The sequence below is a fragment of the Piliocolobus tephrosceles genome, chromosome 5 (genome assembly GCF_002776525.5).
Source record: "Piliocolobus tephrosceles isolate RC106 chromosome 5, ASM277652v3, whole genome shotgun sequence".
Classification (NCBI taxonomy): domain Eukaryota; kingdom Metazoa; phylum Chordata; class Mammalia; order Primates; family Cercopithecidae; genus Piliocolobus; species Piliocolobus tephrosceles.
Genome location: NC_045438.1, coordinates 35379560 through 35397140, shown reverse-complemented (window position 1 = coordinate 35397140; position 17581 = coordinate 35379560). Strand labels below are relative to the sequence as shown.

At 40.1% G+C, this 17581-nt stretch overlaps 1 protein-coding gene across 3 annotated transcripts in view; it reads left to right on the top strand.

Annotated features, from left to right (window-relative positions):
* The window catches only part of MAP3K5 (mitogen-activated protein kinase kinase kinase 5), a 244433-nt gene that overhangs the window by 184858 nt on the left and 41994 nt on the right, over nucleotides 1–17581 (top strand). For all 3 annotated transcript variants that reach the window (XM_023190948.2, XM_023190949.2, XM_023190950.2), the window contains 6 exons: nucleotides 2058–2185; nucleotides 3089–3225; nucleotides 4975–5080; nucleotides 10977–11134; nucleotides 14360–14537; nucleotides 15304–15324. In XM_023190948.2, coding sequence (XP_023046716.1) covers nucleotides 2058–2185; nucleotides 3089–3225; nucleotides 4975–5080; nucleotides 10977–11134; nucleotides 14360–14537; nucleotides 15304–15324 — 728 coding nt within the window. The remainder of the gene's footprint in view (nucleotides 1–2057; nucleotides 2186–3088; nucleotides 3226–4974; nucleotides 5081–10976; nucleotides 11135–14359; nucleotides 14538–15303; nucleotides 15325–17581) is intronic.

Here is a 17581-nt window from a genome sequence, read left to right as displayed (position 1 = left end):
AAAAAAAAAAAAAAAAAAGAGCAGGTATGAACTAACATCAAAGTGTTTTAACCCTCATGGAAGAAGCAACTTGTAAATACCCTTATAGTTGAGAGTCATTACCTAAATACCTTATTGTTAACACTGTATATTGGTATTTCTGGTGTTATCTCACTCAGGCAATTATCAAAATGTTGTTGCTATCTCTAACTGGTATACTATTAAAGTGCTCATTTTAATTCCTGCCCTTCATAGTTCCTAAAGCAATTCTAAAGAAAAAAAGAATAAGCAATCCAAAATGCAAGTATTTTGTTGTTTTTATTGCTGTTGGCTGCTTTCTGGAAACATTACACAGATAATAAAAATTAATTTAAATTAAGTGAATTTAAATTTTTATAAACTAATTGCTTTAGCTATAGCACTTACTCTAAAAAGCTTATTGAAAATAGCATTATTCAGTATTAACCAATGGATTTGTCAGTGTAGGATCTAAGGATTTCCTACATGTAGGACTGAAGCAAATGTGAGACATCAGGTTTGCACTAATGTGAATTATTAGTGTATTTCACACCGGTAGCCTCCATTATAGGAGATATATATATTCGATTTAGATTATATATATATATATAGAGAGAGAGAGAGAGAGAGGAGTTCCTTGGAGTCTGTATTTATTGTTGCTGACACCCTACAATATTTAGCTTCTTAAGTAAAATTTGAGACTACAGATTTGGACTGAGCTCCTGCACTAGGCTCCAACAGACCAGCCTGTGGAACCATGCTAGGGTTCCACATCCCCAAACCAAAACTAAGCAGTTTACTTGTAAGATCTGGCCTTCTGAAAAATCAGGAGAGAGATGATAGCCAAATTCTCAAACAGGCCAATTTTCAAAAAACAAAAACAAAACAGAGTCACAGGGACTGATCAGAAGGCACCCAGCCAACCTGAGCTGGCATGATAAGGAAGTCCCCTCTGGTTTAACCCCTGCAAGGGAAGTAACCTGAACTAACCTAACATTAACCACTTGGCTTTTGCTCTGTGTTGTTTTTGTTCCTGCTCAAGCTACCTTACAAAAGAAAACCCACTGTTTTGCCATGCCCAGTGGACCTCCTATTTGGATTGGATACTGCCTGGCTCATGAATCATGAATAAAAGCCAGTTTGATTTTTAAAACTCAATTTGCTGAAATTATGTTCTTTGGCAAGCAGTATAATAATTACATTAGGACTACATTAAATTCAGGGTGGTTAAGAGTCTATAAAGCTTTACAGTACTTCCAATAATCATCAAAGGTGTTGTTCTGCTCCAGAAATATAAAATAACTTTCATAATTTGAATCAGCAACATATATCAAGTACATAATTTTGAAGTCACACTTTCAATGTGGAGCCTTCATGAGGATTAGGTAAAAATCATGATATAATAGAATTAGTGGACACCGTAAGGTGAAGATTTTGATGCAAGGGGCTCAAAGAGATTTGACCTATGAGTGGTTTTATGTTTGCTGTTGAAGAATTGACGGGCCTTTCAGGAAGTTCTGGAATGTACATTAAAGTTATTTGCAAGTTTTGTCTTCCTGGGCAAGAGTCTCCTGATCATTAGTAAATTGTGATAGTAAAGTTTTATAGTCAATAATAAAGTTGTGTTGATGAGGCCAGTGGAATAGAAAGTCATGTTAATGTTAATATGTTAATATGGAGAGTAAACTGTGTGGACGATTTCAGTTCTCCTGGGTTTGAATCTTAGCTCTGTCACTTACTAGCTTTGGGATCTTGGGCAAGTCAGTCATCCTCTCTGTGAATCAGTTTCCTCATCTGTAAAATGAGCATACCAACACTACCTTCTCATGGAAATGAATTAACGTATACAACTGGCTTAGTACCTGACACATTTCCCCTCAGATCCTACCACACCTTCAACCTCATAGAATTTACCTTAGGAGAAATAAAGGCCTTAAACGGTCATTTTGGTTTCACATATGGACATATATTTGGCTGACATTTTCCATTTGTATTGTTTAAATTTATACAGTAAAGTCTGGCTACATAATTAACTCATTGACAATTGCATGTCTTTTTAGATACTCTCAGCCCCTGCATGAAGAAATAGCATTGCATAAGCACCTGAAGCACAAAAATATTGTCCAGTATCTGGGCTCTTTCAGTGAGAATGGTTTCATTAAAATCTTCATGGAGCAGGTCCCTGGAGGTAAGAGATATTTCTTTCTTTAAAAAGTGTGAATTTTTAGAGCCTTGAAGGGGAGTAAACTTGAATGGGATTTACTAGAGTACAGGTCTTCATCTGTCTAAACTGAGAGAAAAATTGGACATGTGACATTACCTCCAGTTTGTTAGGAGATGTCAACCATAAATCATGAGATTTAGAAAATATCCTAATGTATAGAGTTTATTCTGGTGCAAAGCTTGAGGATAGCCACCCAGGAAACACAGACTCCAAAAGAATGGGCCAGTGTTCCAAAGTGAGAAAGTTCATGTTTCACTTACATAGGCCGAAGACTAACAGGGTGGCAACATCTTCTACACAAGGTCATTACATTTCAGTGGTTACAGCTTTATATTCCAAGGCAGGTTATTTTAATATTCCATAAGGAGGGGTAATGGTCTCAAGGGATCTTTTCTTTGGCACCATTCAGTCTTTCCCAATCATTTACAGGACAAAAATGCGGAAGAGATTTAGCCTATAATCGCAGAATCAGAAGTTACAACTGAATGCTACATGACTCAGGCCACAAAGTCACATTCCTTAAATAATAATAAGGCTTAAATAATTTAAAGTTCCAGAAGCTTTACAAGTGAATTATATAATTTCACAGAGACAATACATAAATATGGAAACCATTTCAGTATCAATCATCATGACTTGAATTAAAGTTAGCAGTAGACATTGGCCTTTTACTTAGACATATTTGATAGCAATCATCTTTAGAGTAGGGATATTTGCAAATTCATGTTTGAGCCCAATGTCTAGTACAGCTCCTGGGCCACTGTGAAGAACCAATGAATGTTAGCTTAAATTACTGTTACATTATTAATACGCTTTAAAGAGCTCATTTGAATGAGGATTTATTTACTATTTATCCCTACTTTACAGGAAGTCTTTCTGCTCTCCTTCGTTCCAAATGGGGTCCATTAAAAGATAATGAGCAAACAATTGGCTTTTATACAAAGCAAATACTGGAAGGATTAAAATATCTCCATGACAATCAGATAGTTCACCGCGACATAAAGGTAAGGTGCACCAGCATTCATTTTCATGAGTTCTTTCTTTGCTGGGTTATTATTTTACTTGCAAAAGTCATATTGTGTTATGAGTATTAATTTAGAATGGTGAATAAGTAAATCTTAGAAACAGCAGAAATATAAGAAATCGTTTACCCCTGAATCAGTTCTTTATGTTCATGTCTTAATGCTTTTGCTCAAAGAACAAACTGCTTAACTGCGTTCAGCCAACAAGATTGTGCTCCCACTACACAATGTTTCCTAGGAACTCTGTGGTGTGGGATGCAGCTGTCTAAAGGTAAATAGGAGATGGCCCCTGGTCCTGAGGAACTTACAGGCTGGTTAATCTTTGTATCCTTGCCCATAGTAGCTACTCAGTAAATACTTATTGAATCAATGAATGAATGGTTAGGAGAAAAAAAAATTCCCTTTTCTCACAAGTATCACATATTCATTGATTGAACTATAATTATAAGGTATAGATTCTCTAAAATAAGCTAAAATAATAACTTTACGTTCTCTTTTTAAAAAGAAAATTCAGAACTAATACATTTTTTACAAAGTCTGGACTGTTGAAAATAAGTTAATATTACTACCCTAAAATCAACCAAAATGCCCATTTATCTATCATGTCTCTACATATTCCAGGAAAAGAAGTAAAGAAACATAGAAAAGAAAATAAAGTAACTGGAAAGTTATGAAAATCATAATTTAATTATACATACATCATTATATATCTGTAAATAGCAACAAGCTCTAGCCAGTTAGGAATCATATTTGATCTTGTGATCTGAGTAGCAGATTATGAAGAACTTATAACCACCCAATGAGTTCATGTTGCCCACTGACCAGATAGAGCTGATTTCTCAAGATGTAAGAATTGCAACTGAGAGTTTAATACACATAGAGATGGCCAAACAAGATATTGGATTTTATGATTATTCAAATCAGCCTCTCCAAAAATTTAGAGGCTAAGGTTTTTCAAAGATAACTTGGTGAGCAGGGGGCTAGGGTCTGGGTGGTTGGGGATGCAATTATAGAGGTGTGGAAAATAGTTCTTGTGTGTTGAGTCTAGTTCTGGGTGGGGGCCACAGGCCTGGCTGAGTCCAGAGTCACAGGTCTGGGTGATGCCATCTGATAGTCAGAAATGGAGAAGCCTGTAAAGACATCTCAAAAGGCCAGTCTTTGGTTCTACAATAGTGATGTCAATTATAGGAACAATTGGAGAATTTGCAAATCTTGTGACCCCCCAGAATAGTGGGCTGATAATCATTTGGCTATGCCTACATCTTAGTGGACTTTAGGCCCCTCTCATCCTCTTAACCTGGTGGCCTTTCATTAGTTTTACAAAGATGGTTTAGTTTTGGGGAAGGGCTATTATCATCTAAACTATAAATTATAAATTAAATTTCTCCAAGTGAGCTTGGTCTACACCCTGGAATGACCAAGGGCAGTTTGGAAATTTAAGGCAAGATGGTGGTGGTTAGATCAATTCTCTTTTACTGTCATAATTTTCTCACTGTTGCAATTTTTGCAAAGGCGGTTGGTCTCAAACTGATAATATGTAAACAAAAAACAATGTCAAGAATTCACTATTGAGATAAACTATTAATGAAGAATACAGAATTATGTTGTTGGTTGCTGTAAGGACACCTTTTTTTTTTTTTTTTTTTTTTTTTTAAATTGGACTTACCAAGTCAACAATAGACAGTATCTGAAGAAAGATAACATTTGTGATTAAAGTCCTCTGTTCTCTAGGGTGACAATGTGTTGATTAATACCTACAGTGGTGTTCTCAAGATCTCTGACTTCGGGACATCAAAGAGGCTTGCTGGCATAAACCCCTGTACTGAAACTTTTACTGGTACGTTTTTGCAATGATGATACAGATCTTATGTAATTAAAGAAATAATTGCTGAGTTTGAGCATAATGTGAGAGAGAAATTCAGTTGGTGTTCTCACGCACAGTAATGTTGATATCTTTTCTCTTTTCTTTCTTTGTTTTCTTTTCTTTTCTTTTTTTTTTTTTTTTTTTTGAGACAGGGTCTTGCCCTGTCACCTAGGCTGGAATGTTATCACCTATCACTGCAGTCTTAAACTCCAGGCTCAAGCAATCCTCCCACCTCAGCCTCCTGAGTAGCTGGGACTACAGGCGTGCGCCACCATGCCCAGCTAATTTTTTTGTATTTTTGATGGAGACGAGGTTTCACCATGTTGCCCAGGCTGGTCTCCAACTCCTGAGCTCAAGTGATACACTTGTGGCCTCCAAAAGTGTTGGGATTACAGGTGTGAGCCACCGCGCCTGGCCAATGTTGGTATGCGTTACAGAATTTGATCTGGCCCTTTTCTCTTCCTGTATGTATATGACTTGCTTAGTTAGTCTCCTGCTTACTGCCACTGAAGATTTTTTTTTTTTTTTTAATTTTCAACTTGTTATTTGTTTTTCTTTTCATGTAATTACTTCTTTCCTGGTTGGCCTACAGTAACTCTAGCAAGATTTTTTTTTTTTTTTTTTTTATTAAACATTTCCTTGGCCCAGCCTCTCTGTGATTCTTACTCATACCCTAATCACTTCCCATTTGGACGATAAATTCCCTCTTTTACTGTTTACTGTCTGTGGTTGACTCCCCTACTCCACAATATAAATAACCTAGGATTTCAATTCAGAACGAGGAAGTGACTCACCGACTCAGAAGAAGGGAGGGAGAGAGCTTTCCTGAGAAGTCAGGCAATGCAGCCACTGAGCTGCCTCTGGTGCAAAGTACTGGGAGGGTGGAGACCAAGTGATTTCCAAAAAGGTAACAGTAGCCAAGAGGAAGCTCAGACTCAACAGATTGATGACTGCCCAACAGTTATAGGGAGGGTGTGTAAGATTTCAAACCTCATCTCCACTCTTAGTTCTTATCACTCCATCATGCTGATTCTCATGAAGTGTTAAGTTCTTCTTCTTATAGAGAGAAATTTAGCCCCCCCCCAAAAAAAAAGAGGAGGGGAAGGGAAGAGAAAAAGATCATGAATAATCTTTGGTCTAATATGAAGCAACATGGCCCCATCTCAATTCTGTGAGGTAGTTGGGAGTACCTCCATTTTGCAGACGAGAAAATTTCCTGGGAGAGAAATTTTGCAGTCAGAAGTCACAGCAGTGTTTACCGGAAAGAACTCAGATTGGTTTTTTTTTTTTTTGAGACTGGGTCTTGCTATGTTGCCCAGGCTGGTCTTGAACTCCTGGGTTTAAGCAGTCCACCCACCGCAGGCTCCTGGGTATCTAGGATGTCATGCCTGGCAAAACCCAGTTTTTTTGTTCTTGTTTTTTTCTTTTGAGATGGGGTCTCGCTCTGTAACCCAGGCTGAGGTATGGTGGTGTAATCTCTGCTCACTGTGACCTCTCCCACCCTGGGTTTAAGTGATTCTCCTACCTCAGCCTCCCTAGTAGCTGGGACCATAGGCACGCACCTCCATGCCTGGCTAATTTTTTGTATTTTTTTTTTGGTAGAGACAGGGTTTCACCATGTTGCCCAGGCTGGTCTCAAACTCCTGACCTCAAGTGATCCACCTGCCTTGGACTCCCGAAGTGCTGGGATTACATATGTGAGCCCCCACACCTTGCCAGAACTCAGATTTTGTATCTACTGTTTGCTCTTTGCTTTTGCCTTCTGGCTCTAGTCCATCTTTCTCTCTGCCTTCCTCTAGGAGGAGAGAGAGACATTTTGTGTCAAGTTTTTTCCCCAGAGCATTCAGTCAGCAATACCCCTGACCCAGGTCCCGCCTCAAGGCGATGGATATTTTAGGGTACAGAATTAACACATTTTGAGTATTTTTTTTTGAAAAAACCAAGTGCTGACCTATTAATAACTTCAAATGTCTTTACATTTCTTTCCTCATACTCTTAACTTGGCAAGTGGCAGTTTCAGTGCTGTCAAGACTCAGTAACTTCTGAGAGGAAAATCCCTCCTTTCACACACTTTGTGGGACAGGATGTTAATGCAATATCTTGTGCTACTAATCTGGGGAACATCTTTTTTGTAAAATCTCCAAAGGAATTGTAGGAAAGCAGTCCTCACAGAGCCCTTTGCGTGGACCTCTTCCACTGGTGTCACGTAAGAGTGACGTGCATCACTAACATGCATAGATCTGTCCCCAGCGCTGGTCCTGAGGGCCCTGTACGTCGTAGGCTTCAAACATGAACTTGGTGGTCATCAAGTCTCGGGAGCTTAGTCCCAGGTGCTCAGTCAATAAATTGGTCTGTATAACCTCTTGGTGATTTTGATGAGGGAAAATGCAGCAGTAATCACCATTTATAGAGTGCTTACTGTATACCTAGCTCTGCACTAAGTGCTTTACATACATTTTATTGAAATTCATATATCAGCCTTAATCATTAGGTATCATTGTCCTAGTTTGTGGTGTGAAAATGAAGGTTCAAAGAGGTTGAATAACTTGCCCAAGGTCACAAAGCTAGTTAGTAATAGAGCTGAGACTCAAGCGAGACTTAACAGGCCAAAAGGAATTAATTATCTTCTCCCAAACCTGTCCCCAGCACACACTTCTGTCTCAGTTGGCAGCCACTCCTGACATAGTGTTATCCAGGGCACTTCTCTTTTCTCACACTCCAGCCCAGTCCATCCAGGAAGCCTATTGGCTCTGTCTTCAAAACATCACCAACATTGGACCGGTTCTCACCGCCTCTGCCGCTGCCACTCTCATTGCTCACCTGCATTTTCCGTGGCTTCCCCAGCTGCGCTCCTGCTTCACTTTTGCCCCCTACTGTCTACTCTCAACACTGCAGCAAGAGTGATCCCTCTGAAACAAACCGGGTCCTATTGTTCAGAGCCCTCAGTGGCTTTCTTTCTTTTTTTTTTTTTTCAGAGTAAACAAATGTCAAAACCCTTATAGTGGGGGACAAGGCTCTGACCTGATTCGGAGTCTGTTCCCTTTCAGACCTCATTTCCTACTCTTCTTCTGTTGTTTACTCTGTGCCAGAAACGTGGACCTTCCTGCATTTCCTCCATGACAGCAGGCAGGGCCCCGCCACAGAGCCTTTGCACGGGCTTTTCCTCCTGCTGCTACCATACTTACCCCAGCTGTCTGCATGGGTAACTTTCTTACCTTCTTCCAGTCTCAGTGCAGATGTCCCCTCTGCAGTGAGACCAACCATGAACACCCTATTTACCATGGCGGCCTTCCTGCTGATCCTCTTCACTCAGGTCTATATTTTTTTGGTCATAATATATCACTTTCTAACATGCTGTGTAATTTACTTACTGTGCTGATAGTTTATCATCTGGCTTCTACTGCAAAAACATAAGTCCAGGTATTTCTGTCTGTCTTCTCCACTGCTGTATTCTAAGTGCCTAGAACAGTGCCTGGCCCATCGTAGGCCCTCAATGTGGATCTGTTGAATGAATGAATGAAAGAAATGTGACATTAGAGTTTAATTAACCACTAAGCTGTACCACCTCCCTGGGTAGTTGCAGCAGCAAAGAAATTCTACAATAGCTAATTCAAAGCAATTTTTTAAAAAAACTTTAGAATGCAGATACATGAGGTATGAGTTTTAGAGCAAATACTCTCATTGATTTTCCTCCAATGTTCAGGTTGGCTCTCATCTTCATTATCCAGCTTCGTAAATTGCTTTGTTTAAAATACTATGTGTCACGTGTTTGTGGAGTAAAAAGAGGAGCAGATAAGAACACATGACTCAACCTGTTTTTCTGGCACTTGCTCAGTGGGGGATAATTAAACACAATTGGCAGATGGAGCTCTTTGAAATGTTATCTGATGAATCAAATATTGCATAATTTGTTGTTGACGTTACTTGAATTGTGCAATTTACGATGTTTAAAAATTAAAAATTTCCAAATTTTGGTCTGCTATAATTCCTACTTAGCTATTAATGCAACTTAAATTCTCTCATTAATTCTACTGTAGGCCCCGATACAACAAAAGGGGGTGGTAGACTTCAGCGCATTTTCTAAAAGACTATTTGAGCGTATTTAAATCATAAATTTATCACTTGGGGAAAAGCTACAAATGAAGAGAAATCATACCAATTTTGTAGTAAGGGTGGGCGAGTCTTTGGGGAGCATGGTTGCCTTGTCCTTGGCCAGATGAAAGGCTTTCTGAGAGCAGACATATGCAGTTGTATGTGAACGTGAACTACCGCTATGCAGTGATAAGGTCTGCGGGATAAACCTAGAAAGATGGCAATACGTAACGAAAATGATACACTTTTATTTTTGTAAACAACAGTCCATTTCTCGCCTATGATAGTGGTTTTCAGAGGAACAGTTTGCAGGAATTTTACATAATTGTTTTCACCTATAAACCATGCACAAGGCATTCAAAGGTGTCATCTGTATTTATCAAAATGTCTGTCACTTTGGTTATGAATCGGAAAATACTGAAGCAGTTCTTTTGGCAAACACCTCATGATTTGAAGTAATTCAACATGGCATCTTGGATGAGTTCTTGTTTCCTGACTGTCTTATTTGTATATCAGAAGCAGGGTATGTGGTAATGTGTTTTTATTCATGCTTCTGACTCATTGCTAGACTTTGGGAAACCACTTTATGGGGTATTTGAAGTTCAAATCCAGCCTCTCATTTGGGTTAATGAGGTAATTGTAGTTGTGTGTTTACCTGGGATATACTTGGCCAGAAGCAGACTAAGGGCTCGTGGCCCTCTCCACTTAATTCTTTCCATTATACTACACTCTCCACCTGTCTGATTCCATGCAACCTTAAATCTCTTCCCTTTTCATTTTATTCTCTTTTTTTTCTGAGACAGAGTCTCACTCTGTTGCCCAGGCTGGAGTGCAGTAGCATGATCTCAGCTCACTGCAACCTCCACCTCCCGGGTTCAAGCGATTCTCCTGCCTCAGCCTCCTGAGTAGCTGGAATTACAGGCACCCACCACCATGCCTAGCTAATTTTTGTATTTTTAGTAGAGACAGGGTTTCACCATGTTGGCCAGGCTGGTCTCAAACTCCTGACCTCGTGATCCGCCCGCCTCAGCCTCCCAAAGTGCTGGGATTACAGCACTTTGTGAGCCACCACGCCCAGCCTTCATTTTATTCTTAGTCACGGTATCTGATGATGTGTCTGTATGGATGGCTCATGGCCTGTCTTTGATCTCTTAAACCTGTTAGTCCATGGACCACAGACAGCAGCAGGAGTCATGTATATTTGGATTACAGAATAGGGCACACCAGAAATTTATTTGCATTAATTTTCACAATGGCTTTCAGAATCTTCATGCTGTCATGATTAAGAAATAAGAGTGAAAACAGAAGAGCTAAAGCATTCAATTTAGGAACTGAGAAATAGAGATAGAGCTAAGGAAATGTATGAATGAACTTTATTCTTTTCTGGAAAAGATTAGAAGTATACATAATAACAGTCTTCATGCATTTGAAGAAATTTGTGCTGATGTTATTGTTCTCAAAAGACTAATTGTTAGAAGTTTCTAAGAGGCCCAGTGAAATGATGCCTCACTTATACTCCACTGTCTAGGGAATGAGAGCGTACCTATTCAGAACCAGCCAATATTGGCAAAGTAGTTTTATGTCACTGATGAAATCCATTATAAAAACTGCTATTTCCACTTTTATTAATAGCAGAGTAAACTGGAAGTCACAAAATATATTAGGACTTGAATCATGTTTTTACAGTTATCTAATTCCTGTAGAAAAATTGAAACTGTCATTAGATATCCTTCTGTTTTATCTTTTTAAAATGGAAATGTGTTTGAATTGTTTCCAGGTACCCTCCAGTATATGGCACCAGAAATAATAGATAAAGGACCAAGAGGCTATGGAAAAGCAGCAGACATCTGGTCTCTGGGCTGTACAATCATCGAAATGGCCACAGGAAAACCCCCATTTTATGAACTGGGAGAACCACAAGCAGCTATGTTCAAGGTCACACTTCATTTCTCTTAAAAACAAATGGATAAAGCTTTTTATAGCTATTGGATGTTCTGTGTGTGTGTGTCATTTTTTTTTAGATAGAGGGAGCTAAGTAAACACGAACTGAGAACACATTAAAGGTCAAGAAGAGTCTCTCTCAGTTAGAGCCAGCGCTGGTGCCTCACACAGTGGATCTCTCTGTGCCTTAGTTTCTCAGCTATAAAGTGAGATTCAATGTAACTTCCATTGACCACCTTTTAACAACACAGTATGAATAACACATGACGATACTGAAGATGATTTAAGCCCTTTGGGAAACAGTCTGAAAATTTTCTGTGGAGGAAGATATAAGAACATTTTTTAATCTGTTTAGGAATTAAATCAAAATTAATAATTTCCTTTTCTTCTCTACCGTAATAGTTTGAAGGCTTCATTTTTTAAAAAAGAGCATAATTACCATTTTAAGTAAATCAATCTTATTCTCATATACCTACTCCTCTAGCTTGTTAATTTGGCCATCAATAACTCCTATGGGAGGAGGAAGAAGCCCCACCTTTTGCAGTAGGAGGTACCTGATAATAAAAGTAGGCTTGTGAGAGCACAAGTGCCAGCATTTTGGGATCTGGGGACTGAGCATGGCTATGACCTACGTCTTGAATCCCTGTAGTCCACCCCTGCCAGACTGCCAGGCCAACAGGGAGTTTGAAATGGAAATATGCTTCCCAAGTAGTAAAACTCACACGTCTGCTACTTTCTAAGGCAGAGAACTTAAAAAAAAAAAAAAAAAATTATTTATTTATTTATTTATTTATTTATTTATTTATTTATTGTGCTCTCCTGTGGTATCCAAGGCAGAGGACTTTTTTTTTTTTTTTTTGTGAAGACAAGAGTCTCGATCTGTCACCCAGGCTGGAATGCAGTGACGTGATCTCAGCTCACCGCAACCTCCGCCTCCCAAGTTCAAGCAATTCTCATGCCTCAGCCTCCTGAGTGGCTGGGATTGCAGGCGCAGACCACCACACCCAGCTAATTTTTTGTATTTTAGTACAGATGGAGTTTCACCATGTTGCCCAGGCTGGTTTCAAACTCCTGAACTCAGGCCCTCCGCCTACCTTGGCCTACCAAAGTGCCAGGATTACAGGCGTGAGCCACGCATTTGGCCTGAGAGGACTTTTGATGGTAATTGTTATTCCTCTCCCTGCTGCAGACCATGTTTCTAGCCCTTATTCCATCTGTGTGTAGCCTCTTGTGAGGGGCCATGTGTTGTTACAGACCTTCCACTTTTGTGCAAAGCTTGGCTTTATGCTTGAAGACAATCTGATAGGATACTGCTGGTATAACAATGAGTAGTGTGACCGAACTTCAGAGAGCAGTGACAGGTGCCAAGAGAGGTGCCTTTCTTGCCATGAGTGGATGTCTTTCTCTTCTTGGCCAGTCTTTCAGGTTTCCTCCAGTGTCTAGGACTTACCTGAAATGCTGCTTTATAATTCACGAATGTAGTGATTATTATACCATGTGTTTTTTGTCACATTAGGCCAGTCTAAGCTGTGCACAGGAAGTGACACTATCTTAGAGAGATGGCGTGACATAGACTGTGGCACTAGGTTACAGTGTTTGAATCCAGGCTCCAGCATGGTCAAGATGTTTGAGACTTTGAGCAAATTATTTAAACTGCTTGTGCCTCAGTTGCCTCATCTATAAAATAAGGATAAAAATAGTATCTGTTGGCCAAGCATGGTGGCTCACACCTGTAATCCCAGCACTTTGGGAGGCCAAGGCGGGCAGATCACCTGAGTCGGGAGTTCAAGATCAGCCTGGCCAAGATGGTGAAACCTCCTCTCTACTAAAAAAAAAAAAAAAAAAAAAAAAGAAAGAAATAGAGGGTCATGGTGGCAGGCATCTGTAATCCCAGCTACTCGGGAGGCTGAGGCAGGAGACTCACTTGAGCCCAGGACGGGGAGGTTGCAGTGAGTCAAGATCACACCACTGCACTCCAACCTGGGCAACAAAATGAGACTCCATCTTAAAAAAAAAAAAAAGTACCTGTATAATAAGAGCTTTTCGAGGAGTATATGAGGTAAAATGTACCAAGCACTTAGAACTGTGTCTGACACATAGTATAGGCTATATAATTCTTACAAATAATTATATATTGTTTATATTACAATGAATTTATATAAGCTATATAAGAACAAAAGGATTTCTTTTGAAAATTTGCTCTGTAGTAAAAAATGAAAATACCATTACTTTTTTTAGAATAGAAGCAATAAGAAGTAAATTCTAATTATTATAAAAATAGGTTTGTTTAATTTTAAAGTGCTTTTAAGTATCTCTTTTAATGTAGGTGATTTGAGAGAGGGAAAATATTCACAAATCATGTAATAGGGAAAAGAACATAGGCTTTAATCCAAACAGTTCAGGTTCAAATCCCAGATCCCTCTTTTCTTAACCATGTTACCTCATCCTTTCTAAGCCTTATTTTCCTCATTGGTGTAACAAGGAAAATATTTAATCCACTGGGTTGTTGGAAGGATTTGATGAGATTCATAAGTGGAGAAACCCCAGCACAATGCCTAGCACTTAGCTATTGTGAGCAAGTCAGTGGTCTCCGCTCAGTGGCTGAGCATGGTGGCTCATGGCTGTAATCCTAGCACTCTGGGAGGCCGAGGTGGGTGGATCGCTTGAACCCAGGAGTTTGGACCAGCCTGTGCAACATGGCGAAACCCTGTCTCTGCAGAAAGTACAAAAAATTAGCCAGGCGTGGTAGCATGCACCTGTAGTCTGAGCTACTCAGGAGGCTGAGATGAAAGAATCGTTTGAGCCTGGGAGGTTGAGACTGCAGTAAGCTGAGATTGCACCACTCTGCATTCCAGCGTGGGCGACAGAGTGAGACCCTGTCTCAAAAATAAATAAATAAATGAAAATAAAGATTCTTTTTGTGTGCCAGTGTACCAATATGTTCTAAAGCTTTGAAAGACTAAATTATTACTCCATAGTGCTGTCTACTGTCTTCAACTAATTATTCTGCTTGTGCCATTGGTAAAGTTACCAGGGCACTCCATCAATCTTCTATAACCTACAGCAAACGCATCTCATCTCCCTTTGGGAAAAACCATGAGTTTGTGTTGTATAATAAAAGATCTTGTTGTATTGGAGCATCAAGTTATGGAAGCTGGGGTTCAGGTGCTGAGGTGTTCACTCAGAAGACACATTGCACTTTTTATATTTATGTCTTAGGTGGGAATGTTTAAAGTCCACCCTGAGATCCCAGAATCCATGTCTGCAGAGGCCAAGGCATTCATCCTGAAATGTTTTGAACCAGACCCTGACAAGAGAGCCTGTGCTAACGACTTGCTTGTTGATGAGTTTTTAAAAGTTTCAAGCAAAAAGAAAAAGACACAACCTAAGCTTTCAGGTATGTGATTGCATTGAAGAGGATATAGCCTGAGTCCCTAAATCCTAAGCTTTTAAGATGGAAGAATTTTCCGGAAGTAAACTAACCTGTTTACAGATATCACTGGAAATTGGTGTAAATATTAGCACAGTGTTCTCAGGCATGTGGTTGCAGCATCAGGGAGCTGTGTTCCATCAATTTCACGAATGCTGGAACCTCATACATAGTAGTCTTCAATGATATAGTTAGTAGGTAGTTAGTATGTCAGCATCTATGTCACTCTAGCATTGTGGATAAGGTTCAAGTGTAAGAGGGGGTTACATTTAGCCTTTTGGAGCTGAAACCCCAGATTACCATAAATGGGCCTACAGAGCCATTATAGAGCTGTTGAATTTCCAAGCTCTGTAGGTAATAGGTTCTTTTAATTTTAGGCAGTAGAAAATACCTATTGTCTCTTAGGGTATATACTTCTGAATAATTACACCCCCAAAAAAAGGAAAGAAGGAAAAAGAGAACAAAGATTGCCAGCTATAAATAAAACAGCAGTGTAAAAATATAAGTACATTGTACTTTTGCAATAATTGTCTATAACTCAGAAAAAAAAAAACAAGCAAAGGTTCTGATTGTTCTTGGCATTTTTTGGTGTTTATATTGGATGAGAACGGGCAGATTGAATGTTTGGAGAGGACATTGATCCCATTTCAGGCATTCACTTTTTGTTGATTTCTCAGTTTAACAACAAACCCAGCACGTGCTTATTCATGGCTGTTTGCTTTTCTTTCCACAGCTCTTTCAGCTGGATCAAATGGTGAGTTTGTTTTTACTTTGCCCATTGAGCTGAGACCTGGTGTCTCGTGTGATAAACTCCAGACTTCCCATCAAGTAGCCTCATCCTCTGCTCCCGGCTTACATTGGTGGGGGGTTGGGGGAGTACTGTAAGGATGTGTGCAGCTGCAAGCCTACCTGGGTTGTTCCTTTGGAAACCCCTCATCTTTCTCTTTCATGAGTGGGGGTGGCTTAAATTTTTTCTCCCTAAAAGCAAGATAGTAACTGTGTTTTTGACATAAGAACATTTTTTAATCTGTTTAGGAATTAAATCAAAATTAATAATTTCCTTTACTTCTCTACCGTAATAGTTTGAAGGCTTCATTTTTTTAAAAAGAGCGTAATTACCATTTTATTTGAGTGAAGTAAATGCTTCCTTATCTAGGAGCCAGTTGACTACCCAATGTGTTTCTTGTGGAAAATATCAATGCCAGATACCTTCCTCTATCATCTTTGGAGTGATACATTGTATTTTTAGTGGTCAGGAGTTATTGTGCCTTTGTTTTTTAATGTTGGCGTTTGTTGGCGTTTACGGATCATAACTAGGAAGGTAGAGAAGGTAGATTTTCCCTAGGAAGATCCATTAAAGCATTTCAAAGAGTAGTAAAGAACATGGGGCTGGGTGTGGTGGTTTATTCCTGTAATCTCATCACTTTGGGAGGCTGAGGTGGGTGGATTGCTTGAGCTCAGGAATTTGATACCAGCCTGGGCAATATGGTGAGACCCCATCTCTATTAAAAATACAAAAAAATAGCTGGGTGTGGTGGTGCATGCCTATGGTCCCAGCTACTCAGGAGGCTGAGGTGGGAGAATCGCTTGAGCCTAGTGTAGTGGAGGTTGCAGTGAGCCATGATTATACCACTGTACTCCAGCCTGGGTGACAGAGCGAGACCCTGTCTCAAAAAAAACAAAACAAAACAAAAAATGAACAGCATGGTGTTGGATTTTCCTAAGTTGGATGAGTGGTTGCTTAAATAGTTCAGGGGGCTTAATGTTCATTGTGCATAGGTTCTGCAGGCCAGGGGCAGGGGCAGGTTTTTGCAGGTTGCTCAGATGCCCCAAAGCCAATCAGTCCAGAGTAGAGGCCTGTTAATTGGGGTTTCCTGGGTACAGCCTCTCTACTTTTTCTTCTTCCATGTCTTCCATTCTGAGAATCTGGGGAAACTCAGAAGAGGAAAGGTACATCCTTGTGCCTCTTTTCCCCACAGACAGCCTGGGCTCCGGAAGGCAGCCTTGCATTGTCACAAAGTCAGCCGTGCAGCACTTGGCAACCTTCTGACCAGCCTGCTTCTGGTATCCTAAAATGGACACTGACTTCAGAATTACACAGAAGTGGGTTCTGATCCCACTGACCCACTTTCTAAATATGGGACATGCATATTTCTTCTGTCATTCTTTGCTGGTAACATTACCTACTTCACAGATTTGGTTCTGAGAATAAAATAAAATAATATCCTAAAAGAGCCTTGGAGCTGTTCCCAGAAGTTTAGTCCATGATTGTTTTATCCCTTCCACATGGCTTGGTTTTTGTTCGCAGGAAATAGGTTCCCAGCACACACACGCATTTAGCTTCTGTGAACTCAACTATACACACTTGGCAAGAGCGTGCATGTGTGTGTGAGAGAGGGAGAGAGAGAGATCATTTAAGTGGACAGTTCTGCCCATGTCTTCTCAGTGACTATGTACCTTAGAGTGAGCATGAGATGGAAGGTGTAAACCTGCTGAACTCCAGTCAGTCAGGTTCCCATTGCCCTTTCTCCCCTCATGCTCACACGTGGACTTGGGCCTAGAAAAAGGGGCAGTCCCCAATTCCCTGCATAATTAAACTGTTCAGACTCAGCTAAAACAGTATCATTACATGGATGGTGTGCCTCCTCTCTGTCCTCCCTAGGAGAGCAGGACAGATGTGCTAACCAAATTAGGAGCTAAAATCCCTCCCTCAATTTTTTTTTTGAGATGGAGTCCCAGGCTGGAGTGCAGTGGCACAATCTCAGCTTACTGCAACCCTCTGCCTCCCAGGCTCAAGCGATCCTCCCACCTCACCCTCCTGAGTAGCTGGGACTGTAGGCGCCCACCACCGCACCCAGCTAATTTTTGTATTTTTAGTAAAGACGGAGTTTTGCCATGTTGGCCAGGCTGGTCTTGAACTCCTGGCCTCAAGTGATCTACCCACCTCGGCCTCCCATAGTGCTGGGATTACATGAGCCACCATGCCTTGCTTAAAATCCCATTTGATTGTT